General features: G+C 52.8%; 1 protein-coding gene across 2 annotated transcripts in view; it reads left to right on the top strand.

Annotated features, from left to right (window-relative positions):
• Positions 1-27,657, top strand: part of DLG5 (discs large MAGUK scaffold protein 5) — a 139,073-nt gene that overhangs the window by 36,804 nt on the left and 74,612 nt on the right. For both annotated transcript variants that reach the window (XM_029245190.1, XM_029245189.1), the window contains exons 2-5: positions 9,102-9,170; positions 21,452-21,614; positions 23,433-23,576; positions 24,218-24,401. In XM_029245190.1, coding sequence (XP_029101023.1) covers positions 9,102-9,170; positions 21,452-21,614; positions 23,433-23,576; positions 24,218-24,401 — 560 coding nt within the window. The remainder of the gene's footprint in view (positions 1-9,101; positions 9,171-21,451; positions 21,615-23,432; positions 23,577-24,217; positions 24,402-27,657) is intronic.

Here is a 27,657-nt window from a genome sequence, read left to right as displayed (position 1 = left end):
CAAGTCATGCCTATTTGTGAATCAGTTTTTTTTCCTTGTTGAGTTTTAGGAGTTCTCTATACTGATGTTAATTTCTTATCAGATATGCGATTTGCAAATATTTTCTCTGATTCTGTGGGTTGCCTTTTTACTCTGTTGACAGTGTCTTTCCGTGCACAAATTTAACAATTTTCATGAAGTCCAGTATGTCTGTTCTTTCTTTGGTTGCTGTGTCTCTGATGTCATATCCAAGAAATCATTGCCAAATTCAATGTCGAGGCTTTGCCCTGTATTTTCTTCTAAGAGTTCTATAGTTTTATTTTTTAAATTAATTAATTCATTCATTTTGGGCTGCGTTGGGTCTTTGTTGCTGCGCGCCGGCTTTCTCTGGTTGCGGCGCGCGGGCTTCTCATTGCGGTGGCTTCTCTTGTTGCGGAGCACAAGCTCTAGGCACGCAGGCTTCAGTTGTTGTGGCTCGCAGGCTCTAGAGAGCAGGCTCAGTAGCTGCGGTGCACGGGCTTAGTTGCTCTGCGGAGTCTTCCCGGACCAGGGATCGAACCCGTGTCCCCTGCATTGGCAGGTGGATTCTTAACCACTGTGCCACCAGGGAAGTCCAGTTCTGTAGTTATAGCTTTTATCTTTAAGACTTTGATTCCTTTTGAGTTAATTTTTGTATGTGGTGTTAGATAAGTGTCCAAATTCTTCCTTTTGCATGTGGATATCTGGTTTTCCCAGCATAATTTCTTGAAAAGACTGTTCTTTCCTCATTGGATAGTCTTAGCACCTGTCAAAAATTATTTGGCCATTATGCAAAGGTTTGTTTCTGGGCTCTCTGTTCTGTTCCTTTGGTCTTATGTCTGCCTTTAAGCCAGTACCACACTATTTTGATTAGTGCAGCTTTGTCACCAATCAGGAAGTATGAGTCCTCCAGCTTTATTCTTCTTTTCCAAGATTGTTTTGGCTATTTGGAGTTCCTTAGTATGTGGCCAGACGAGGGAGAGCCCAGGCCCATCCAGTTTCTGATCCCATGCCCTTTCACTGTACAGTCACTTTGTACCTCCCACCCCTTGGCAGGGGTCTTAGTAGGTTTAAACTCGGCACGGATATTGGGGCGGGGGAGGTGAGCGGTTCTCTGTGACCTCAGAGTCCTGGGGACACAGACTGAGTTGCCTTGGTGGTGAGTAATAGTCAAGACACCACACAGACCATGTAAGGGTGCGGTGCTGCTGCTGTTGAGGGAAGAGGGGGCAGAACAGCAGCTCATTGCTGATGAAGACAAGACCTCTCCTTTGCAGTGGCCCTCTTTGGCCTCTGTGGACTGAATGTCCCCGTCCTGTCCAGCCTGGGGTGTCACGTCCTCGCCTACTTTCCGGTCTGACCCCGGGGCCTTTGCACTTGCTGTTTTTCTACCTGGAACAGCCCTCCTCCAGCACTTTGCTTCCTCCAGACTCCTTCAGGTCTCTCTTCAGATGTGGCCTACCAGAGAGACCTCCCCTGGCCCTTGTAGCACAGTAGCCACCTCTCCACCCCACCCCACTCACCCTGCATTTTACTCGGCTGTAGTGTTCTTCACAGCACTTACTACCTGATGCATTTTGCATTTGTGTATTGGTTTATTTCTCTCCCACCTGCACTCCTCTGAGCTCCGTGAGGGCAGGGACTCTGTCTCGTTCCCTGCTGCATCCCTAGTTTGTTCACTAAGCATTTGGCGGCGGCGGAATGGGCTTTGTGTCCCCAGGGCAGACACGCCTACCAAGGGGTGGTGTCTTGTGCAGAGCGCTGTCAACTTCCTCTTTCTTGAAGGGCTGACCCATGCCCATGTTATGTGCAGGTGGCGATGAGGGTCGTGAGAGGGTTGGGGCGTGGCCTGGTGTTACCCCAGCACGCAGTGAGCACTCTGGCTTGTTCTGTTTGAATCGGAGAACAAGAGACCCGGAAGAGAGGTGGGCTGGTTTGGAATTGGCCGTGGCCAGGCAGAATGGTGGAAGGGGAGGGGAGGCGAGGCCTCCCTATCCTGAGTGGAAGAAAACAAAGGCATAGCAAGGCTGGATTCAGGTATTGGGCAGGGACACTCATGGATGAGGGTCAGATAACAAGAACAAGAGCTGGCGTTTATGGAGCGCTTGTCCGTGTGCCTGGCTCGGTCCTCATTCAGTCCTCATAGCCCATCCTTCCTATTTCATAAACCAGGAAATGAGGCGCAGAAAGTGGAAGCAACTTGCTTAAGGTCACGCAGCTGTTGGTGGCAGGCCTGAGCCCAGGTGGTGTGGCCCAGAGCCTGCACTGGTACCAACACCTGTGATGGTGGAGGGCAGCACACGCTGCTTGCTCACAGTCCGTGCAGGAGGAGGTAGCCTTTTCTCCCTTTACTGAGTCATGGAGAGGGAGTCCAGATGGAGAGCAGGAGGGAGCCAGTCTGTCGTGACTCCTGGTGCTGGTCAGAAGTTTACTCCAGGGCACATGCGCCCACCGGGGGATGTCTGGCTGCAGGATTAATGGAAGCTTGGCTGCCTGTGCTGCTCTGTTTCCTGTCCCATCTCGGTGTGTCCTCTTTGCTGCTATGCTTGCGTCATGAGCTCTCATGAGGGTAGCAGGGCAGTGACACTGCGGCCGGTCCCTCCTGCACTGCCATCTGTTTTGGGGGTGCCTGTCAGGTGTGGCTGTGTTCATTGATGATGAACATGCCCCCCCTACATCATTGCATATTAGTAGGAGACTCTTGAAGTCTGTCCCAGTCTCCTCCCCACCCTCTAGGGCATAAATGACGGCCGCCCAGCCTCCCTCCCGTGGAGCCCTACAGACCCTGCTTCGGGCCACCTCCTGGGCCTTCTAGGGCAGGTGACAACTGTCCCCCAGCCTGGCCAGGAGGCATCAGCCTCCCTGTGCATGTCAGGGGGAGGATGCTTTCCCACCCTGAGGTGGGCGTGTCAGCTGCTTGAAGCAGGACTTTCTTGATTGATGCGGCAGGCTTCATGGCTGCTCCATTCCAGGGCCATGGAGTTTCACCCCCTGCTTCCTGAAGTATCGGGGGGCTTGTCAGCTTCCAACTGTGGGTCTCAGTGTCCACAGTCTGGGGCCATGTTGTTAAAGGGGAGGAAGCTGAGGCCCTAGGGAGGGGCATGGCTGCACTGAACCGTGATTCTGTAAGAGGGCTTCCCAGCAGCCAAAGGAGCCACCCTCCCAGCACCTCCCGAGATCCGCAGAAGCCGGGGAGGTGAGCTCAGCAAATAGCACTTTTCACCCTCTTGCCTCCTTCTCATGTCTGTGGCTCACGGAGTCGAGTGCCTCTGTACCCAGCACGGTCATGGGCGTTGGGGTGGGCAGGAAGTAGCAGCATGTGTCAGGGCCATAACGCCATGGCTCACCCCTCTTTCTTTCTTCCCACTTTTAGTCCCCAAGCCCCACTCAGCTCACAGTGTCTGTTGAGTGTCTCGGTGTGGGGAGGAGCACGGGGAGGGGGAAAGCCTATGCTGGGGGCTCCAGGTTGGGAGGCTCTGGGCAGGGGTGGCCCTGCTCTAATACTTCTCACTTGCACAGGTGGATGGGTTCTGCCTACGTCTCCTCCAGGCTGATCTGGCTTCTTGGTGCTTGTCCAAGTCCACCATCCTCCAGGGCCAGCTCCAGGCCCCTTCCTCCGTGAAGTCCCCCCGGACTGCTAGACCTTTAGAGCTGGGCAGCAGTGTTGTGTATAGGGCTCAGGAGCACAGGCTTTGGGCTAGACTGCCTGGGTTTGTATCCTGTTCGCCCCCTTAGTGGCTCTACCATGACCTTAAGCAAGTTACTTAATTTTTCTAACCCTTAGTTTCCTCCTCTGCACAACCGGCGTAATGACAACCTCAGGGTTGGTGTGGGAATTAACCGAGACAACATGTGCGGAGTCTAGTACATCCTGGCACTTAGCAGGACTCAGTGCCTATTAGCTGCTGCTATTATTATTTCTGGTGGTGGTGGTGTTAGTGCCGTACGGTCTAGCAGTTTGTCCTCGTGGACTGTGCAGCCTCGTCTCTCTGGTGGACAGCTTTCCATTTGGGCAACCAAAGGGTTGAGGACGGCAGCGTTGGAAGGTCTGGTTTGACTGTAGGAGCAGCAGCTAACACTTTGAGCCCCGGCCGTGTCAGGTGCTGTGTCAAGCCCTTTTCGTATTAACTCAGTTGATCCTCCGTGGGGTTAGTACTCCTATTGTCCCATTGTGCAGATAAGCATATGGAGGCAGGGAGAGGCTGAGTGACTTACCCGAGGGTACACAGCTGCTAAGTGGCAGAGTTGAGAGTTGAACCCAGGCAGGCTGGCAACCTGTTAGTATTCTAGTCACTGCTGCCTCGATTTGCAGGCGAGGGCCGTGGGCTCAGAGAGGGGAAGGGACTTCCACAGAGTCTCACAGCAGGTCAGTAGCCTCCTGAGCCCCTGGCTTGTCTTCTTTATACGGCTCGCAGGGCTCAGCCACGTGCCAGGACCCCGATGGACACCTGTGGGTACTAGAGTGACTGGGCACCCTCAGCCGTCCGAGGGTGGTCAGCTCTGAGCTGGAGGATGGTTCCAGGGTGGGACAGGTGGCCTGGTGGTGACTGCTCGCCCCCCCTCCCCCACTGCCCAGGCAGCACCTCCCTGCCCAGTCTCTCACAGCCCCCAGGGAAGAGCGGCTTGCTTCTCCCTCCTTCCCCGGTGCTCGCGGGAGGTGCATGTCCTCCCAGCGCCCAGAGCTGTCTCAGGGCAGCGCCACGGGCTGGAGCACAGAGAGGACTCTGCGTGCTGGCTGGAGGCTGGAACAAGCCCCTTAAGCGTCGCGGTTTCATGGGGAGGAAGTGTGAGTCACTGGGGCCTTTACAAGCCCCAGGTGAATGGAGGAGTGTGTTAGGGGCCCCGCAGCCACGGGATGGGGCCTTGGAGGGCTGGGCGTTCTGTTATCGCTTGGGTGATTTTACTGGAAGTTCTTTGAAGTGGTCTCCATGACCCAGTGGGGCTGAGTCACCGAGTAAACACAATTAGCAGGGGGTGGCCTTTTGGGAACAACACAGACAATGCTTGTGGCCCAGGCCAGTCCCAGAGAGTCTGCCAGCTCTCTCCCAGGGCTTCTGCCATGACTTCCATGTACATGCCACCTGCTGGCTCGGGTCAGCCTTGGTACCTTGCTTTCAGTCCCTGCTGTGGGCTTGTTGGAAATGCAGAGTCTCAGGCCCCACCCTAATCTGCCTAGTCAGAACCTGCCCCTTGACCGGGGCCTCAGGTTATTGCTATGGTAGAGAACCCCCTGTATCATGACTCTGCTTCACATGGCCATGAAAACCTGGGCTCCTGCTCTGCTCTCTTTTTCTTTTTTTTTTTTTTTTTTTTAATATTTATTTATTTGGCTGCGCTGGGTCTCAGTTGCAGCGTGCGGGATCTTTTTGTTGAGGCATGCGGGACCTAGTTCCCTGACCAGGGATCGAACCCGGGCCCCTTGCATCAGGAGTGTGGAGTCTTAACCACTGGACCACCAGGGAAGTCCCTCTGCCCTCATTTTCTGGAAACGTTTCCCAATCATATGACTTTCTCCGGGTCCTCTCTGGACCTCTGCACAGGCTTGTCTGAGTTTGTGGTGACGGTCCTGAGTGGCAGTGCCCTGCTGCCCTGTGGGGCTCGGGGGGAGGCAGTGGGAGCAGAGGAGGTCGGCCCTCGTTCACCCAGACCTCTGTGTGTGTGATGTGCAGGGTGCGCATTAGGGCCCGGGTCGGGGTGCAGGTGCCTTCAGGGGAGCTCCCACATGGTCAAGGGTGAGGGGCTGTGCGGGGCAGGAGAGCGTGCGCAGTGAGATGGGACCTCTGTCAGGCTCCAGATTGGATTGTGAAATCCCAGGGGTAGATGACGACCGTCCCACCTCTCAGAAGCCATCGCTTTGAAAGGATACTGCGTGACTTCGGAGGAAAGCGACTCCTTTTGCCTTTTCCCGACAGTCCTGACCACACAGGCTTTTTAAGACAACAATAGCTGCAGAGACAAAGCATAACCAAGACAGCGTCGTCTTCGGGGCTTTTTTTTCCCCCGAATGACGTCTGAGGCCCTGGGAACATCGTAGAAACTGGGCCTTGTCCAATTTTAACCGCTCCCTGGCACCGCTTCCCCCCTCTGGCTCCCAGGAGCCCTGCCAGCCGACTCGGGGGAGGTGATGCCCAGAGATGCCGATAGAGATGTCACACCGCCCCCGGGTCAGGCCCAGAGCCCTGTCAGGATGTGGGGGACAGGGAAGGGGACCAGCGCGTGTCAGTTGGCCAGTTGACTCCTCCCAGCCAGGGGGGAGGTGGGAGGAGAGAGAGAAGGGTGTCTGCCAAGTTTAATTAACAGTGGAAACTTGCCAGCGGGGGAGGGGAGAGATGATTTGAGGGGGAGGGGCGGTTTACTGGAAGATGGGGCGCTGCTGATGCCAGTAGCGAGAAAGGGGCGAGGCGTTGTGCAGGGAGCATCCGCCAGAGTGCTGGCTGTGGTGTCGCCAGCAGGGCTGGGCTGAGCTCACATCTCAGAGGTGTGAGTGGGACAGCGTATTTGTGCCCACTTTCAAAAACAATCCACCGACCCACCAGCCGGCTAGCCTTCCTTGCCCTCACATAACAACAATGAAAAATTATTAAGAAAATGGCTGTTGAGTTTAGAACATAGGCATTGTGTTACATTCTTGTGTTTTGGAGATACCGATGGATTGGCTGAATTGCACCTGGCTTTATTTCATGGATCTTTATGCAGTGCTTAATGTTCATGATATGGGAAGAGAGATGCTTTGAGAAGTTTGTGATGCTCATGGTTGAGACAAAAACGCAGAGATGTGGAAGGGGCAGCAAGATGAGTAGCGTGGATTGAACTTAAATACAGGCGATATCTCACTGAACACTGCTTACTTATTTTTTAGTAGGATCAAGGACTTTCAGGGCTGCACGGGGTTTTCTGGTTCCGTCTCCTTTCAGGTGATGTGCAGGTGCCACCTCTGATATCTCTGCCAGGTGTGCGTGGAGTGAATGCATATGTCGTGGGAGCCCCCTGCCACCCAGGTCTTCTCAGACCAAGGCAGCACTGACCGTTAGGCCCCCTTCCTGACCTGCACCCACCAGCTGTGTCAGGGCTGCTGCCGTAGGCCAGTCGAACAAGTTGCATCCCTTTGGACGGTCCTGCCCACTCCCCGAGCCTTCCTCTTCCATCCACGCCAGACACCCAGAGGTTCTTGGAAAATGTGATAATGAGGCCACTGGCCGTTCCTGGCCACTGTCCCACTTCTTGCCATTACCAAAGTCCCTTTTTCTGGTTTTCTTTTTTCTCCTCTCACCTTTCATCTCTCTGCCTGTCTGGTGGGTACACCAGCTAGCTCCCCTGCATGCCGACTCTTATGCCAGGGCTGTGTGTTTCCCTCACCTCTGTGTGGTCTTCATCTTTCCCCCGACACCTTCCCCTTCCCTTCGGGGTCTCCCCTGCCCCCTGGTGCACTGCTCCCTCCCCCCGTCCATGAGTTTCCCTCCTCCTCTCCCTCTCCCCTGCTTACCCCATCTCTTTATCTCTTTTCTTTCTTTTTTTCCTTCTGAGGGTGTGCAGGTGTAGGGTAGCTAGTCAAGAGTTGACATCGGAGAGAACCCCTTAAATTTGACCCCGCATTTCTGGTCCTGGAGCCCAAGGTCTCATTAGTTCTTGGCTGCTTTCTGACACCAAAGCCCGAAGTCTCATTCAAAGGCTTTATTGCAAAAATCTCATCTCCGGCTCACTCACTCTGCCCAGTACACACACACCTTCATTGTACAGTTCTTTCGGTTCTAAGAGCAGAACATTGCCTTCTTCCCATTGTCTTGTTTTATTTGACCCACCATCTCTGCATGTTGTGCTTTTCTCGACTCCCATTCAGCCTCTGGGTTGGGGTTCGCCTGCCCTCTTAACTTTTGTGTCATCTGTAGTCTTGATAAGCAAAGCACAGCTTTGTTTCCATTAATCATGGAAAATGTAATCTCTGAAATGGGACAGGGGAAAGGACCTTGTGAGCCATCTGGTTGAACCCCTTCATGTTACAGACTGAGAAACGGGGATCCAGAAAACTGAGGCCACTGGCCAGCTACTCGCACGTGGACGAGAACTGCACTCAGAGCGGGGTTTCTTGACCCAGAGGTTTTTCCTGATGCCGGGCAGGAAACATCCAGGCTTTGAAGATATTTGAATGCAAACCAAACCGTGGTGGTTGTGTGGCTGCCACCAGGAGTTAATAACAAGTGTCAACACCTCCCCCCCCCCAAAACAAAACAAAACGAAACATGGGGCTTCCCTGGTGGCGCAGTGGTTAAGAATCCTCCTGCCAATGCAGGGAACACGGGTTTGATCCCTGGTCCGGGAAGATCCCACATGCCACGGAGCAACAAAGCCCGCGCGCCATTACTACTGGAGCCCGCGCGCCTAGAGCCCGTGCTCTGCAACAAGAGAAGCCACCGCAATGAGAAGCCCACACACCATAACGAAGAGTAGCCCCCACTCGCTGCAACTAGAGAAAGCCTGCACACAGCGATGAAGACCCAACGCAGCCAAAAATAAATAAATATTTAAAAACAAAAAACAAAACATGTTACTCCCTAGCTTTGGTGACAGTGTGATTGCTTATAATTCTATCAGTAACTTTTAATAAGGGAGCAGCCACTGACTAAATTATTAAGGACTGAGCTTGAATACAGTAAGAACCTAAGAGCAGAACAGCTAGGCACAAGGAACGAAGAGTTCACAGATGTTTAACTTAGGCTCTGTTACCCTCTATATGGAAGCCAGAATCACACTGATACAAATCTGTAGGAAATCCCCAGACCCCTTGTTGTCCTGGGGCATGTTGCTCCCTTGCTGAGCCCTTCCCCAGATGTCCCAATAAGAAGCCAGCTGGCTGACTCCAAGCTCCCCTCTGCCCGTGCGTAGATCAGTCGGAGGGGGGGCCCGAAGGTGAGGCGGAAGCACCAAAGACTAGGCCCTGCTGACAGCACCTCCCCTGCCCAGCCTGTGGTTCTGATGTCTGGTACCCCAGGTGGTGCTGCTTCTCAGCCTGGCGCCGACTGAAGTCATGTGGTCTGACAGTGGTTTGGGGCATAAGGTGAGAAATCCCTTTGGGGTTACTAACAAATGGCCTCTCTTTCTGTCTCCAGGCTCCACGTACAGTGTCTTGTCCATCATGCCCTCAGACTCGGAGAGCAGCAGCTCCCTCAGCAGTGTGGGTGAGTACCACCTTCCTGGGCACCCCTCCTTCCTGGAGGACACCGGCCGGTCGGGGGTCTGGTTATGAGCTGGGGTGGCGCTGGGTGCATGGGGTGGGAAAGTTGGCCCACACCTGTCAGATCATTCATGGAGTCATCTTCTGTTGGTTCCATTCACATTTCCTCTCATCAGCACGTCCTCTTAATGGAGGAGGGCAGAACGCTGTTCCTGGTGTTAGGAGGGAGGTGCATGACACAGAGGCACCTGTGTCACCATGTTTTCACTTTGTCAGGGCACAGCGCTTCTCAGAGAGCCCTTTGCCTCCGACCCCCAGGCCTCGTAGTACACAGTGACCACTATCCAAGAGACTGGCCCCTTTGGGGGCTGTTGTTTGTGAGCGGGACTGGCCCACTGGGAGTGTTGTCTTGGGCGCAGGAGTGGCCAGTCCATGCCGAATTCGGTGTGTCTCTGGATGTGGGTCCCAGGAGCCCATAGAGGTAGGCTGTCACTTCACTGAAGACGTCCCAGAGGAAGGTTGTCATAGTCTCCCAGTCTTCCCGCGCCTCTGTGGCCCATCTTCTGTGTCACATGCCCTCTATTTAATGCCCTAGTGTAGCTCTGTGTCCTGGTTTGACCTTGATGGATGGGCACACCTTCAGTGGTGTGGTGAGTCCTGGAGTTTTTGAGTTGGAAGGGCTCACAGAGGTCATCTGGTCCAATTCTTTCTGTTTCTTCCAGTAGACAGATGGGGAAATGGACACTCAGAGAAGGTAAGTCTCGTGCCTGAGCTTCTAGAACCTGCCCGGGGCAGGCCTCTTATGTGTTAAGTTGACTCATACGGAACACCTCCAGGGGGCCAGAAGTGGGCTTGCGATATAGCGGTGAATAGGCAGACCTGGTCCCTGTGCTCATGGATCTTAGGGTCTCCTGGGGAGACAGTCAGATGAGTAGATACAGTAAGTGAGGTCAGAGTGGTGAGAGGGGTACCAGTAGGGGGCACTGTATTTGTTTTCTAGGGCGGCCCTAGCAAAGTGCCATAAACTGAGTGACTTAACGCAATAGAGATTTATTCTCTCACAATTCTGGAGGCCAGAGTCTAAGATCATTGTGCCCTGAAGGCAACCAGGAACGGGTCTTTTCCAGGCCTCTTCTCCTTCTGGTTGTGTGCCGGCAATCTCTGATGTTCCTTGGCTTGTAAATGCATCACCCCAGTCTCTGCCTTCATTTTCACATGGTGTTCTCTCTGTGTGTGTCTCCAAATTTCCTTTTTTAAACAGGGCACCATTCACATTGGTTTAGGGGCCCGCCCTACTCCAGTATGACCTCATCTTAACTCGATCATCTCTAAAGACCGAATTTCCAAATAAGGTCACATTCACATTTACTGGGGATTAGGACTTCATCGTCTGTTTTGTGGGGCACAATTCAGCCCCTCACAGGTCCCCTCGTCCCGTCCAGGGTTCAGGGAGGACTCTGCTGGGACCACAGTTCATTTTGTCCTGCCTGCTTGGGTTGGTGAGACACAGGGATTGAATGATGGGGCTGCTGGGATTTTGACACGGGGCTGGCTTTCAGGAAGTGCATGGGCCGGGCAGGCAGTTAGGCTGTGTGGAACGGTAATGTGGGATTTTGTAAAACGGAGCTGGTTGAGCTCTGAGGGCACCTACCTGTCTTGGCCTCACCCTTTTCCGGCTCCATATTCCGCTTGGGAGCTAGGTACAATGATCTGATATCTGACGAACTCATTCACATTGACCCTTCAAGGCTTAAAGTGTTACCTTTCCTAGGAGCATTTGCATTTTAAAAGGAGATTCTAGAGAAAGATAATTGTTTAAACCACAGCAAGTATTGTTAATGGTGGAATTTCAGGCCTGAGTAAGAAGGTATTTTTTTGTGCAGCTGGACCTTCATATACTTTGGAAGAGCATCGTGTCAGTGACCCACGCTTTGGCCCTTGGGATGGAGGGGTCACCAGTGTCCCCGGATACTTGTTGGCAGGCAGGCTGCGAGCAGAGCTCTACTGTACTTCACTGTCTGGGCCCCTATCTTGGATGCTCAAAGACCTGGTTGCATCCCTTCAGGTCAAAACCTCTCCAGTTCACCGGTAGCCAAGTTTTCCTTCTCTTGCTTTTCTGTGTAGAGTTGACGTTGACCTTGGGGTGAGTAGCCCCATTTTTCTGCAGGCTGACTTGAATGTCCCCGTGGCTGTATTGGCCAGAAGGCCTTTGGCTGCAGCAGTAGGGAATACCTACTCATACTGCCTTAGACAGCAGAGGAATGTGTGATCTCACATGGTAACTGTGCTGAGGGTGGGCTGAGTACATCGGGTGTGGCTTTGCGGGCCTCTGTGTGGTGTCTTCCCTTGGGCTGGTGGCAGGGGTCAGCCATCACATCTAGACCTGACAGTGTCCAGGGCTACAGTGTTCGTGGTGGGAGCCTCTAGCCACACGTGGCTATTTAAATTCCAGTGAATTAACGTGAAATAAAATTTAAATCACTAGTTTCAGTAGTTACACTAGCCACATTTCAAGTGTTCTGTAGCAGGGGTCCCCAACACCCAGGCCATGGACCAGTACCAGTCCGCGGCCTGTTAGGAACCGGGCCACACAGCAGGAGGTGAGCAGTGGGCAAGTGAAGCTTCATCTGTATTTACAGCTACTCCCCATTGCTTGCATTACCGCCTGAGCTGCGTCTTCTGTCAGATCAGCGGTGGCATTAGATTCTCATAGGAGCGCGAACCCTACTGTGAACTGCGCATGTGCGGGATCTAGGTTGTGCGCTCCTTATGAGAATCTAATGCCTGATGATCTGAGGTGGAGCTGAGGTGGTGATGCTAGTGCTGGGGAGCGGCTGCAAATACAGATTATCGTTAGCAGAGAGGTTTGACTGCACAGAGACCATAATAAATCAATTGCTTGCAGACTCATATCAAAACCCTAGGGCTTCCCTGGTGGCGCAGTGGTTGAGAGTCCACCTGCCGATGCAGGGGACACGGGTTCATGCCCCGGTCCGGGAAGATCCCACATGCCGCGGAGCGGCTGGGCCCGTGAACCATGGCCGCTGAGCCTGCGCGTCTGGAGCCCGTGCTCCACAGCGGGAGAGGCCACAACGGTGAGAGGCCCGCGTATCGCAAAAAAAAATAAATAAATAAAAATAAAAAAATAAAACCCTATCAGTGGGTCTTCCCTGGTGGCGCAGTGGTTAAGAATCTGCCTGCCAGTGCAGGGTACAGGGGTTCGAGCCCTGGTCCGGGAAGATCCCACATGCCACAGAGCAACTAAGCCCGTGTGCCACAACTACCTAGTCTGTGCAACACAACTACTGAAACCTGCGCACCTAGAACCCATGCTCCGCGACAAGAGAAGCCACTGCAGTGAGAAGCCCGCGCACCACAACGAAGAGTAGCCCCCGCTCGCCGCAACTAGAGAAAGCCCACGCACAGCAACAAACACCCAACACAGCCATAAATAAATAAACAAAACAAAACAAAACAAAAAAACCTCTCAGTGAGTGGCAAGTGAAAACAGGTTCAGGGCTCCCACTAATTCTGCATTATGGTGAGTTGTATAATTACTTCATTATATATTACAGTGTAATAATAATAGAAATAAAGTGCACAATAAATGTAATGAGCTTGAATCATCCCCGAAACCATCTCCCGCCCCCTGCCGCCACCAGTCCGTGGAAAAATTGTCCTCCACTAAGCCGGTCCCTGGTGCCAGAAAGGTTGGGGACCACGGTTCTGTAGCACCTGTGGCTAGTGGCTACCATATTGGACAGATCAGATAAAAGAACATCTCCATCATCACAAATGGTCCAGAGGGTGAAGGAGGCTGTCTCCTCTCGTGTCTCCTGATGAGCAAAGAAGCCTTCCCCAGCAGGTCCTCAGCACAGTCCCCTGTCACTTGTCTGTGCCCAAACCATGGCTCATGCAGTGCGGTCCCTGGACCAGCAGCACCCAGGTTCTTGATAGAAATGTAGGATTCCAGGCTCCAGAAGCTCTGAGGATGGGGCTCAGCATCCATTTTAACAGCCTTCCTGGTTGGAGATGAGTTGACCTAACCTAGTCCCCGGCAAAAGCACTGGAGTGTCTGTGGCTGGCTTGGACCAGCCCCTTGGAGTGGAATGAATGGAGGGTCACCCATGGCCCACTGCAGCACCTCCTGGAGGAATCCCTCCTGGCTCAGCCTCACCTAGTCGCGGGCAGAACACTTCTTTTCCTGGCCATCTCGGGCACACCCCCCGACCGGGGGGCTGGTGAGTCAGATGGAGACCGGCTGTTTCTGTTTGTTAGGTCTTTCTCCATGAACCTAAGGAAAGGCGAGGTCTTATAATAAAAACATCACCTCCACTTTCCCACTTATGTGTCCCTGACCAAGAACGTTTGGGCAAAGAACAGCAAGTTATATTTAGCATAAGAGAAAATTGGTAGGTGGAGCCTTGGGTATGGTATTTTCTCTGCAACAGCTGGTACCTGGTTGCCCCTCCCCTCTTCCCGGCTGGCATTAGGTCCTCAGGTGGTCCGCCCATTTCACCTTTTCAGCTTGACCCTCCTAACAACAGACCAACAGCCTTAAAGTTTGCTGTGTCTTTCCAGGCAATTTTCATCAGCCAAGCACGTGTGGCTTCCCCCCACCCCATGTGGCCTGTTATTTGAGTAACCTGCCTGTGGGTAGGCCCCATGGATCTGCCCAGGGGGTGCACACTCATTTCAGGCAATCGATGTTTTTTTCCTCCCCCGTTCATCCTGATCTAATTGCTCAGGTACCTTTTTTTTTTCTCAACTTGGATAACTGGGGAAGTTTTAAAAAGAGGAGACATTCTTGGGCAGCATTTATAAAATGAGCCTTAAATTTCATGCAGATTGAAGTAACAGGAGAGCTTTCTTGTTAAGGAGAGAGATCTGGTTTTGTTAGCAGAAGGATCTGGAGGGCTTCCTTCCTATCCCAGCAAAGATTCCTTGAAAGTGCAGCTTCTAGTTGATAGAGGATGGTGGGGTGAATGAGCATGGAGGCAAGGCTGCACCCTGACCCCTTGCCCTCTGACCCTTCCTTCTCTGATCCTTTTGGATCCAGGGCCTGTTTTCTCTCAGTGCATCAGATGGACGGGAGCACCTTGTCCTCTTGGAGCCCGTGCTCGGCACTCAGAGAGATCACGGGGGGGGCCTGGCTCCAGGCCTTACAGGCTAACCAGGTGTCTTAGTCTGTCCAGGCTGCTATCACAGAACACCACAGATTTGGCAGTTCAGAAACAACACACATTTATTTCTCACAGTTCTGGAAGCTTGGAATTCCAAGATCAAGGCAGCGTCGGTGTCTTGGGGGGCCCGCTTCCTGGTTCATAGATGGTGCCTTCCCGTTGTAACCTCACATGGCAGGAGGGGGAAGAACTCTCTAGGGTCCCTGTTAGAAGGCCACTGATCCCATTCACGTGGGCTCCACCTTCATGACCTGATCACCTCCCAGAGGCCCCACCCCCTAATTCCACACGGGGTGGGGGGGTAGGACCTCAACATAGGAATTTGGTGGGGTACACCAACATTCAGACCAGAGCACCAGAGAGAGAAACGACTGGCCGTTTTGCCTTTTGTAAAACAAGGAGACAGAGGGGAAGGAGCAGCTCTTTCTAACGAGGGGTGTCACAGGAAGCTTCAGGGAGGAGGTGGCCCTCGAGTGGGGTCTTCCAGGAATGGCGCTCTGGATGTAGGAGCAGCCTGGAAGCAACAGGCCATCGTCACCTGTCTTGGTTTGGGTTTCGGCAAACTGACCCTGAGTCAAGGATTCGAGAGCAAGTAGCTTATCTGGAAGGAGATTTGGGAGCTGGGCAAGGCTGCAGCTGCTGCGCTGGAGTCTAACCTCCTTCCAGTCCAAGTCCAGGAGGAGCCCCGCTGCAGTCCTGTGCTGACCAAGTAGGGCATCCCCTGGGCATCAATGGGCGATGCTTTCAAATGTAGTGGGTATTGGACAGCCGAAAAAACAAGGGATTGATAAGCCACTCTGGCCAGACAGTGCGACTTTGGTCCAGACCAGAGGTTCTCAAACTTTATCAGGCATCAGACTCACCTGGAGGGGAGTGCTGGCTTCTCCCCCAGGATTCCTGATTCGGTAGGTCTGGGTGGGGCCTGACCTGTGCATTTCTAACAAGGTCTCCAGTGAAGCTAAGGTGCTTTTGGAAGCGCTGCTTCAGGACGTGGGATTGTGTCTCTCCCCGACGGCTCTCGCTCTTCTGGGCTGGAGGTGAGGATGGCTTGGTTTTGCTTGCTGTGGCCTGTGATGACCATGGTCTGCTGTTTTGCTTCTCTCCTGACAGCCAGGGCCTGGAGGAGGCCAGGAAGTTTACCTGGGCGTCCCTGCTCCACCCACCTGACCACTTTGGGCCAGTGCCCATTTTCTCCTTGGCCTCTGGTACCACAGGCCCACAGGGCTCTGAAGCAGAGCTGTGACCTCTCTAGCTGTAAATAAGATTTGGTGGGGGAGTGGCCTTCAGGGTCAGCTGGAGTGTGGTGTGACAAGGGGGCTAAGGACAAAGGGCCTTACAGCCAAGAAGACTACCGAGCTGCCGGGCTCTGGCTGAGCCTCAGTGGTCTACAGAGAAGGCTGCACTTGCATCGGCCAGGGTGTCCGGGAGGAGGAGCCAGGACTCGTGATGGCGAAGGGGCTCTGCTCCCCTTGACTGCAGTTTTCTTCTTACACCAAGGCCCAGAGGAGTGAGAGCTCTGTCCAAACTCCAGGGCCTGTGCCGGCTCTCCTGGCATCTTCCAGCACTCGTTGTGGGGCCATTTTAGTCCAGTCCAAATCCCTTAACCCCGGAATCCCATCCTGAACATAAAAATGAAAAAAAGAAAATCTTTCTTAAGTTTTCCTTTTTATTAACTAATTAATTAATTAGTTTATTTATTTATTTATGGCTGTGCTGCATGGCTTGTGGGATTTCAGTTCCCCGGCCAGGGATTGAACCCAGGCCACAGCAGTGAAAGTGCCGAATCCTAACCACTAGACCGCCAGGGAACTCCCCTGCCTTCTTTTCAAGTGGGTTCCAGATTTGGGAAGGGGAAGGAGTGAAGTGGGGGGAGAGTGGACAGTTTTGCATTTCAGTCCCAAAGAACAACTGCACAAAGATAGAATTTGAGGCTTCTGTGGACAACTCACTTGACGTTAGTTTTGATTTTGCTTGTTCTTGAAAAGGTTTACTGTAAACACAGTGGCTGGTCGGGGGTGACAAGCCACACCTCTTCGTTGGTCGCGCCTGTCCTGGGTCACTTCAGTTTAGGGCACCACAGTGTTGTTGTTTTTTATTTTTTTTAACTTCAGATTTTTTTAAAAGTCATGTTCCGTGAGGTACGAATTACGTACAGTAACATTTATCCTTTTTGGTGTATAGTTTGATGAGTACATTGGTTATTTAACCACTTCCACAATTAAGGTATAGAACTAAATCCTCCACCCTGAAGAATTCCCTTCTGTGACTTTGTAGTCAGCCTTTCTTCCCTCCACCCCCAGGCCCTGGCAACCACGGATCTCTCTTCTGCGTCTGTAGTTTTGCCTTTTCCCAAATGTCGTGTAAATGGAAACATATGGCGTGTGGCCTTTTGAGTCTGGTTTCTTGCACTCAGCATAGTGCATTCGCGAGTCCCTGTTCCCCTTGCCCTCGTGTGTACCAGTAGTTTGTATGATGGTGCTTTTCGGTTGCTGAGAAGTATTCCGTTGTATGAATATAACACTGTCGTTTATCCATTCAACAGCTGCTATAAACAGTTGTGTGCTAGCTTTTGTGTGAACGTAAATTTTCATTTCTTTTGTGTAAATATCCAGGAGTGGGATTACTGGGTAGTATGGTAAGTGCATGTTTAACTTTATAAAAGACTGTCAAAGTGTTTTCTGCAGTGGCTATATGACTTCATATTCCCACCAGCAGTGTTTGAGAATTCCAGTTTCTCTGCATCCTTGCCAGCATTTGGTGTTGTCACTTTTTTTTACTTTAGGTCTTCTGGTAGTGATAAAGGGACTTGGCAGTTGTCTTCAAATACTTGCATGTCTGTTGTTTAGAAGAAGAATTACAGTTGTACCTTGTGGCCTTTGTTTTGTTTTTTTGTTTTTTTGTTTTTTTTTTTGGGCTGCGTCGGGTCTTCGTTGCTGCGCTCGGGCTTTCTCTAGTTGCAGGCTTTCTCTAGTTGCAGTGAGCGGGGGCTACTCTTCGTTGCGGTGTGTGGGCTTCTCATTGCAGTGGCTTCTCATTGTGGAGCACGGGCTCTAGGCACGTGGGCTTCACTAGTTGCAGCACATGGGCTCAGTAGTTGTGGCTCGCAGGCTCAGTAGTTGTGGTGCACGGGCTTAGTTGCTCTGCGGCCTGTGGGATGTTCTGGGATCAGGGATTGAACCTGTGTCCCCTGCTTCGGCAGGCGGATTCTCAACCACTGCACCACCAGGGAAGTCCCTACCTCATGGTCTTGGGTGGGTAGGTAGATCTAGGGTCAGTGGGAGAAATACAGATTTTAACTCAGTACATAGAATAATTACCTGGGGAGAGATTAGATGGGCTTTGCTGTGAAGCAGTGAACTCCCTCCCTCTGCAGGAGTTCAGACGATCTTGGTAGCTATTTAGGGGATTCTGGCAACCATTTTCTTGAAAGGACTGCATCATCTTCAAAATGTTATTCAACCCTGAGAGGCAAGTGAAACTTTATGTTTAATGGAATGGATATGGAGAGGGTTTTCTGCAACACTTGCTGTTGTTTTGGAACTTCCTGGCTTAGCACATCTTGGGATTTTTCTTGAGGCCCCCTGCGGCCCTCCTCTGCCCTCCGTCCTCCGCCCTCCTTATTGTGAAAGGACAGGGGTATCCAGGCAGCAGTTTCCCTACGTCAACCTGTTCTGTGATGGATTCACAGGCCTGGACGGCCTCACATTTGTGTGTTTCATGTATGCTCAAGCCTTTGGGGCAGGGGAAGGGAAACAGGAGGCCACTCCCGTCGGGAGGCCGTGCAGGGTAGTGGACGAGGCCCTGGGTCTGGAGGTGAAGCCGGATTTGCGTGGGTATCCTCCGGTTTCCCAGCTGTGCAGTTTTGCTAGACGTCAGTTTCTCACTCGGTGATCACAGCACGTATCTAGGAGGGTACTGTGGGTATTAATGAAGTGAGAACCCAGGTGCGTTTAGCACAGAGCCCAGCGCGTAGGCTGTGCTCAGCAAATGACAGCGCTCACGTCCCTGTGTGTGTGATCGGCTGCCCCCAGGTCCTACCAGCTGCAGAGCCAGTGGCCTCGTCCTGCTGGAGACAGACAGGGGGCGGTGGCTGTATGTGGTGACAGGTCTGATGACCCCTACTTCTGTCCTGCTGCTGCTTCTCTCTCCAGCCTCCGCAAAAGCCAAGGGCTACATCTTTCTGTTGCTTCATTTTTAAAATGGGGTGGAAATTCTTTATCTCCCTGGAGGCAGATTGCTGGGCCTGGTGGTGCTTTTCAGTTCTGAAATTGAGATCTGATGTTTCTCTGATACTTACTGAACTTGACCGCAGGTCAGGTCATTCTCAAAGCATGGTCTGGTGTCCCTGAGGTCCTTTCATGGAGCCAGTGAGGTCAGAACTGTTTTCATAATGATCCTGAGATGACACTTGCTTTTTGCACTCTCGTCCTCACACAGACTCTGCTGTAGAGTGGAGTTTCTTACAGGTTCCATCCACGGTGTGTGATGTTGCACGGATGTGAGACTCTGGCTGTCTTTATTAAGCCCGATGTCAAACAGCATTACGCAGATGCAAAGCCATGCCATTCTTTTCGCTGTGTTTTTTGTTTTGCGGTAGAGAGTGTAGTTAATTTTTCATGAAAAGCCTTAATGTGAATATGTAACGGGTTTGGTTATTTTAAAATTAGTAAATATTTTAAAATACCTTTTTAGTTTTAATTTCTAATCTGGTAGATATTGTTAGATATAACCCCTATAAGCAAAAGCTCTTTGGAGTCCTCAGTCATTTTTAAGAGTGTAAAGAGGCCCTAAAATCAAACCATTTGAGGACTTTTAGGTTGAGGCCTCGGGCACTGGGGTCAGGCAGAAGGCACTCCATACGCCATGCTGTCATTTACTGGCTTGGTGACCTGGACCCATTATTTAAGCTTGATAAGGTTTTGTTTGCTGATCTGTAAAATGGGAATAGCAGCAGTATCTTCCTTAAGGGGATGGAATGGGATAATGTATGAAAAGCATCTCATAAACCGCCAGGCATGGAGTGAGTGCCACTCATGGTTGTCTTTGGGAGGCCGCAAGGCACAGCCGCAGAGAGCACGTGCTCCGAATCCGGGTGCCTGGGCTCTCGTCCAGGGCACCACTTGCTGTCTGTGGAAGTTTAAGTTGATTCCTTAAGCTTGCTGCGCCTCAGTTTTCTCACCTGTAAAATGGAGATGATAATATTCTTACCACCTCTGGGATCGTTGGGAAGGTTAAATTAAAGCCTGGGGCATCTGTGTTGTGTGCTGTTGTGTGGTTGGTTGTGACTGTTTACATTGAAATCCTTCTTTTCCGGGTGCTTGTTGGGTCTGTTCGTGCCACTGTCTTGGGTTTGTCAGTCCTCCACAGATCATGTCCCCCACCCCGGCCCCCCCAGGGGCTGGTTAGATGCCGAGTTTTAGTTGTAGGCCTCTCCAGAAGGGGGCGTCAGGCACGTGTCCAGAGGAAGCCCCCACATGTCAGACAGCCGGGTAAGTTAGTGCAAATCAGATGGCCGTCGTAGAACTAGAGCTCATAGAAGTGCCTTCATTTGCCAAAGAGGAAGACGTTACACAGCCGCACAGAGCTGTAACCAGCCTGTTTTCCAAAACTCCTGGGGGGGCAGGGGTAAGGATCCAGGGTCTTTGGGGAAAGGCGAGGGAAGGCTTCTCAGGCTGTGGACTAGAACCCATGGAGGGAGGGAGATGCTCGGGGGAAATGGTGATCCTGGGCCTCACCTTAAAGAACATTTTGGCCGCAGAGGTCTGGCCTGAGCACAAGAATCCTGGTTGTTACGGAGGTGCTGGCTTTAAAATAACATGTGTTTCGAGGGGTACTGGATTCAGTGGTTGGCATAACGACATTGGATAACACTGAGCTGGGAGCTCGAGTCTCCTGCCTCAGACCATGGTCTAGCTTGTCACCCACAGTGTCGAATTCTCCATCCTCCCTGCCACTCCTGGAAGATGCAAGGCCACACCTGAGTGCCTGTCTTGGGGGACGCTCGGTTTGCACAAGAAAATCAGCCAACAGTGGTCTGCTGGGGGGCAGCGGTCAGGATGACACAGAGTCAGAAGACATTCGTCTTGCCTTTTACACGTTACAGGGCTACTGGGGAGACAGATACTGTGTCCCTGGGGTGAGTCCGCCTCTGGATCACATCCATAAACTGGGATGACTTCTGTGGGTTACGCTGACCCCACTGAGGATCTCTGAGGGTTAGAGGGCTCAGGGGAACACATGGACGGAGTTAACTATAAAAGCAGCATGGATTTGTCTCTTTTTCTGGGACATTTGAGTGAGGCGCATACTTCCTAGGAGCAGACTGGGATCTCGTCAGAGGTGCTGGTGGTGGCCACTGTTGCTTGGTAATAGCATAAGGCATGCGATTCCCTTCAGGACATGTCTAGTCCTAGGGACAAGTGACGAGGGCCTGGTGTGGGCTGGGCAGTCAGAGGTCCTGGGACTTAGCTGCACCCCATCCCACTTACCTTGGCCATGGGCGGCTCTCCCTGTAGCTCCTCCAAGCTGCACACCTGGGCTGGTTGAGCAGGTGCTTTAGGCAGTCGGGCGGCTTGGAAGAGGGAACTGTGTGGAGTGTCCAGCCCTGATCAGGGGAAGACGGGACACGGCCCTTGGGCCCGGCTTTGGAGCTGGCTCCCTCTGTCCTCTGCCAGCTTCTCTGGGAAGCTGTAATTGTGTCTTCCTCTTCAGGCCGTGCCTTCCACCTTGCTCAGGCTGGCCTCTCTGTGCCCAGGGGTGGGTGACAGCTGGTGTTAGCAGAGCAGCCAAGGATGCAAAGATCAGGGCCAAAACAGTTCCATCCTGGAGGTGGAACAGGTTGGAGGGAGAGAGGGGGACCTCACTCAGGGTCCTCAGCCAGGGCCCAGGTAGTGGATGCTGGAGCCAGACCGCCTTGGCTCTGGTCCCAGCTGTGCCTCTTACACTCTGACTTGGCGGTGTCCTCTGGGAGAGGGGGATGTAACAGGACCCACCTGGTAGGGTGGTCGTGAGGAGCGGATGCAAGCTGAGAGCCCAGAACAGCGCCTGGCTGCTGGTGGGAGCCGTGTGAACGCGAGTTCTCTTTGTCACCTTCCTCCTGCAGGCACCACCGGGAAGGCGCCGTCCCCACCGCCGCTGCTCACTGACCGGCAAGTGAATGAGAAGGTGGAGAGCCTCTCCACTCAGCTGCGGCTGATGACCCGGGAGAGGAATGAGCTGCGGAAGCGCCTGGCCTTCGCCACCCACGGGACCACCTTCGACAAGAGGTGGCGACCGTGCCCCTCCCCCGCCGGCCCGATGGACAGGGTCACCACCCTGATGCCATGGCACCCCCTGCCCCGAGGCGTACCCTTAGCTCCTGAGAGCCCTGCTGCCTGCCCGAGTGTCCTTCCCGCCACCCGCCCGTGTAGGCCTGGACGTGGGGAGCGGGGCGGAGGCTTGTTATGCTTCCTCCAGTTCAAAATCGGAGTCTGTGGCCTGAATCACACAACTTGGGGATTGAGAAGTGTGCGTGGGTGTGCCCATCCTACACTTGGCTCCTGGCACTGGTGTGCTCTTGTTTGCATGTGTGTGCGCGCGCGCGTGTGTGTACCGGCCTCACCGCCTTTCTACTGGCCTTGCCGATGGTCATTTGGTGGGTGGTCTGGGCAGCAGCTGGAGGCTCCTGGTCCCACTTTGGTGCCTCCTCCCTGGTTGGTTGGATGGCCCTGACCTTGTCACCAGCCCTTTCCCAGGCCTCTCTGCCTTCCAGCCCTGGAGACAATATGCTTCTCTCTCTGTCCCCTGTTTGCTGCTGTGTGCAGCCCCTGCCCTAATAGATACAGTCAGTCACCCTGTTGCTGAGCCTTTGACTGGTCTGTCCGTGGGCAAGGGCACTGCTGTCTCCTGGATACCCCGGCCTACTTCATTGTTGAGTGGATCTTTACGTGGTTTGTAAACACGTTAGTTGTTTCCTGCCACGTGTGTGTTTTAGAAAGGGTTGGTCCCACCTGGCTTTTTTGTTATTTTGAAGAAAACCTTTGACCACTTCTTTTGTTGGGATTGAGAGGTAGATACCAGGGAAGGGTTGGGGAGGTGCTGGCAGGGGTTCCGAGGGGAGCAGCAGCAGGGCTGGTTTAAGCTTTCCTTCAGGAGCATCGGGGGTGTGCGCCTCATCCTGGGGAGGATTTTTCTGGGGTGATGTCGGGGCTCAAAGCCTGCTCCTAGAGGTCGCTTTTATGAGGATGTGTCTCTCAGACAGACAGCTCGAGGGCAGGGCAAGTGAAGACAGTGTGCGAGTGTGTGCCGTCCACATTTTCTTTCATGCCACCGAGGCAGAGTAGTGGCTGCCCAGAGATTGGCCCTTTACAGGGAAAGGTTTCTGATGCCTGCTCTAGGGCAGGGGTTCCCAGGCTTGAGCTCGCACCAGGGTCACCTGCAGGGCTTGTTAGAGCACAGATGGCTGGCCATTCCGCCCTCCCTCCTGAGTGTCCGATTTCGGAGGTTGGGGGCTGGCCTGAGAATTTGCATTTCTAACAAGTTCCCAGGTGACTACAGTGCTGCAGGTCTGGGGACTCCTGGTCCTGGCCACTTTTCTCAATCTTGGCTGCACGTTGGAATCCCTTGGGGAGCTGAAAAATCCCCATGTCTGAGTCCTACCCTCAGGGATGCTGACGTAATTGGTCTGGGCCTTGTCTATTCGTTATGTACCCAAGATTGAGAATCATCGCTCTAAGGAGAGGAGGAGCTTCATCCCAGGGACTGCTGGGCCCCCTGTGCGTGCAGGCCTGGCGTGTGGCCTCCGGGGGGCTCCCAGAGCACAGGAGCACCTTCCCAGCTCTCCCGGCCCATGCAGGGAGTTCAGCAATCAAGGCCCTCCGTCCTGGGGATTCGGATTCTGTTGGTCTGGCTGCGGCCAGGACACCTGGGCTTAGCAGGCACTTGGGGGGCGGCGGAGGGGGCATTGGTGTTGGTGGTATGCAGGAGACCAGTGTTCGGGAACTGCTGGGCTGGAGTGACCTAGGACGTGGCTTCCCAGGGAAAGACATTCTTGTCATTGTGATCCCGGGGCCAGTGTTCACTGGGCTGTTTGCCGTCTGGGCCAGGCCCTACCACAGGCTGAATCCGGACTACGAGAGGCTGAAGATACAGTGTGTGCGGGCCATGTCAGACCTGCAGAGCCTGCAGAACCAGCACACCAACGCCCTGAAGAGGTGCGAGGAGGTGGCCAAGGAGACCGACTTCTACCAGTGAGTGGGGCCTGCCTGGCCAGGGTTCCCAGCGTTCAAGGAACCGCTGCCTCTTACCAGTCTTCAGTTCTGGACCTGGAGCCTGGGGTTCTGGTCCCATCCTGCCTCTGCCACATAGCAAGCGGTGGGCCTTAAGCACGTGCATTTGTGGCTTTGGGCCTCAGTTTTCCATACCATCCATTGCCAGCTTCAGAAGCACGGTTGGTAGAAAAGTGGTCGAATGTGTGCGAGACAGTAGGCCAGGCAGATCACTGTGGACCTCTGGGTCCCTGCTGGGGCTCTACTGCCACAGGAGAGGCAGATGGGGCATGTTCCCCTTTGGTCTCCTGGTGCCCCTCTGAGGGCATTTGCCTGGCCACCTGCTGACATTTGCCAGGCCTCAGCACTTGGAGGTGCCAGGTCCATGCCAGGTAGGGGCTTATCTCCTTTCCTTGGCCTTCACATGTGTGCCACTGTGGTGTCAGGCTCTTAAAAAAATAGTTTGGGTCTTTCTGGCATGTGGCTGACAGCAGGCTTTGGCCTGCCTCTGCACGCTGCTGACCTGTCTGGAGTGTTGGGGGTACTAGGACCTGGAGGGGGTGCTGGTGCCTCGGGTGGGAGTTGGAGGCTGGCTGGGCTCACTGTGCCGTGTGGGATTTCAGCACGCTCCACAGCCGGCTCCTGAGCGACCAGACCCAGCTGAAGGATGATGTGGACATGCTGAGGCGGGAGAATGGACAGCTGCTACGGGAACGTAACCTGCTCCAGCAGTCGTGGGAGGACATGAAGCGGCTCCACGAGGAGGACCAGAAGGAGATCGGTGACCTCCGGGCCCAGCAGCAGCAGGTAGAACCGGGCTGGGCGGTGGGGGGCGGACCAGACCCAGGTCAGGCATTCACCCACTCACCATCCATTTACCAAACCCCCCCCAACACACACACCTACCATCTCATCTACCCACCCGCCCACCCACCTACCCACCCACCTACCTACCTACCTACCGTCTACCTGCCTACCACCCGCCATCCATCCATGCATCTCTCCCCTTATCCACCTACTCATCTGCCACCCACCCATTCCCCCACCCACTGTCCGTCTACCTGCTGACCTACGCACACCCATCTTATCCACCCACCCGTGTGTCCATGTGATTACTTAGCAAGTATTTTTGGTGTCAGCCTCCTGTGAGGCATTGGGCCATCTGTGAGCAAACACTCAACCCTTGTTTTCCTGGACTCTGCAATCCAAGGGGGGATACAGATGTTAATCAAATAACCACACACATTTTGTATTGTTACGAATATCGCAAGGGCTACCAAGGAGGAGCTTCTATGTGGTATGTGTGCTGTGTCACAGGAATTCGACTTAGTCTGGGAGCTTTGGGCATCTGTAGCTTCTTTCCTTTGTATGGATTGTGTGAGATTACAGATGGAAAGAAACTTGCAAATATTAAAATTCTGTGCAAATACAAGATGGTAACAGTTACCATCGTTATTTTGGGGTGAGAGTATGTCCTGCTGCCCTTGCTGCTCTCTGCGTTCGAAGTTAGTTTCTTCACTTTGCTCAGCTCTTGTTTCACGTTGACAGCAGTGCATGAGGAGCAGGCCAGTCAGAACACCGCTTCCTGTGAATGACGTAGGCCAGTGCCTCTTCTCTCGTAGCTTATGGTCTGGAACTGCCTGGGCTGCCCAGGGACTGATGATGCTCTGTGTCCATAGATGGTTGGACGTTTGGGGTTGGAAGACAGTCCCAGGCAGAGGCAGAGTGTCCTGCTAGCATTGCAGCATGGGTCCGATTAAGCAGAGCCCCTTCCCCATCAGAAACATTTATGGTTCCCCAGTTAAAGCAGGACCGTTGGGGCTTGATTGACACAAAGCCAGTATATAACAATCTGAACTCATCTGGTAATTTAGCATGACGTTGCCTTTGTTGCTTTTGTTTTCATTTACAGTTAAAATTTTTTAAATTGTGAGATTATTGCAAACTTACAGAAGAGTTGCAAATACAGTACAAAGAATTTTTCTCCTGTATCACGCAAGAATAAGTTGCCAACCTGGTGCCCCATCACCCCTGAACATGTAAATGTGTACTTCTTGCAAACAGGGATATTCTCCTGTATAACAGTGACAGTGACACATCAGGAATTAACGTTGATATGTACTACTGTCTAATCGTCAGACCCGGGTCAAGTTTTGCCAGTTGTCTCAATAATGTCTTTAATAGGAAAAGGATCCCATTCAGAATAACACACTGCATTTAGTTGTCCAGTCTCTTTGGTCTCCTTCAGTCTGGAACAGTTCCTCAGGCTGTGACCTGCATGACCTTGCTGTTTTGGAAGATTACAGGCTAGTTATTTTCTAGGTTGTCCCTCAACCTGGATTTGTTGGATCCCCATGGTTGGGTGAGTTTTTGCATCTTAGGCAGGAATGTCACAGAAGTGATGCTGCCTTTTTCTCATTGCATCCCGTTGATTGAGACTTGGCTGGATACGACTTATTACTAATGATGTTCACTTTGATCATTTGACTAAGGTGGTGTCTCTAGGCTTCTTCTCCAGTGTAGTGATACTTGTTTTCCCTTTATACACCCCCATACATACACACACTCATGGTTTCCTGTTTTACTCAGTGGGTTGTATACCACTGTGGCCACGGGGAGCCCCTTCAAGCTTGCTTGTCTGTCTTTTTGACATGTCCCCTCCTTTTTTGAGCACTTTCTTGATTTCTGGCACAAGAAGATGTTCCAGGTTCATTTTCTAACTTCCCTGCCCTAGTCCTGGAAATCAAACATTTCTCCTAGGAGTCCTCATTCCTTTTAGTGGAAAATGGTATTTAGAAGCACGATCTGAGTGCTGGGTCTAGTTGATGTGCTCATTGCTCCTGGGTGTAATCGCTCCAGGCCCTCTCAGTGGACAGAATAAGGAACATCTGAGCACACCGCCACCGCCCCCCAGCCCCCTGCCACCACACACACTCACTCATACCTGTTTCCATGTGTCTCTCTCCCTCTTCCTAATATATTTCTGCCTTCAATATGTAATATGTATATTGGAAACCATGAGTTCACACTGACATTTCCAGTTCCAGTCCAGTACTACTATATAACAGGGTTCATTCTTCTTTTCTTCCTTTCCATTTTTGTAACTGCATTTCCTAGCAGTGAGAAACCTGGTTCTGATTATTCTTAATCTCTTTACTTGGTCGGTCTCCCAGGAGTACCTGCCTGACTTTCCCTCTGCCGCCTCCCTCCCACGCCATCCCCACTTCTGACCCGTTGTGGGACCCCCATGCGCCTATGCAGGGCCCCTCCTCATCCCATGCAGGCTCCAGTGGCCACTCTGGGGCACCCCTTGCCCAGTGGAGCCTCCTGCCCTACTCTGCCTTACCAAATGGCTGTAAGGTTAAATAGTTCAAAACGGGCAAGGGCAGCCCTTTCTTCATGTTTTTATACTATTTTTTAAATTGCAAAATTAATATGCGTTTTGTGAAGATGGGAGTAGAAGGACGTGCTCTCACTCCGTCTTGCAAGAACACCAGAATCACAACTAACTGCTGAACAGTCATCGACAGGAAGACACTGGAACTCACCAAAAAAGATACCCCACATCCAAAGACAAAGGAGAAGCCACAATGAGACCGTAGGAGGGGCGCAGTCACAATAAAATCAAATCCCATAACTGCTGGGTGGGTGACTCACAAACTGGAGAACACTTATAGCACAGAAGTCCACCCACTGGAGTGAAGGTTCTGAGCCCCACATCAGGCTTCCGAACCTGGGGGTATGGCAATGGGAGGAGGAATTCCTAGAGAATCAGACTTTGAAGGCTAGCGGGATTTGATTGCAGGAGTTAGACAGGACTGGGGGAAACAGAGACTCCGCTCTCGGAGGTCACACACAAAGTAGTGTGTGCATCGGGACCCAGGGGAAGGAGCAGTGACCCCAGGGGAGACTGAACCAGACCTACCTGCTAGTGTTGGAGGGTCTCCTGCAGAGGCGGTGGGGGTGGGGGGATGGCTGTGTCTCACCATGAGGACAAGGACCCTGGCAGCAGAACTTCTGGGAAGTTCTCCTTGGCCTGAGCCCTCCCAGAGTCCGCCATTAA

Source organism: Monodon monoceros, unplaced genomic scaffold (genome assembly GCF_005190385.1).
Source record: "Monodon monoceros isolate NGI ecotype Baffin Bay Population unplaced genomic scaffold, NGI_Narwhal_1 Super_Scaffold_4, whole genome shotgun sequence".
NCBI classification, from domain to species: domain Eukaryota; kingdom Metazoa; phylum Chordata; class Mammalia; order Artiodactyla; family Monodontidae; genus Monodon; species Monodon monoceros.
The sequence above is the reverse complement of the archived record's forward strand: the minus strand, read 5'-3'. Positions and strand labels throughout refer to the sequence as shown.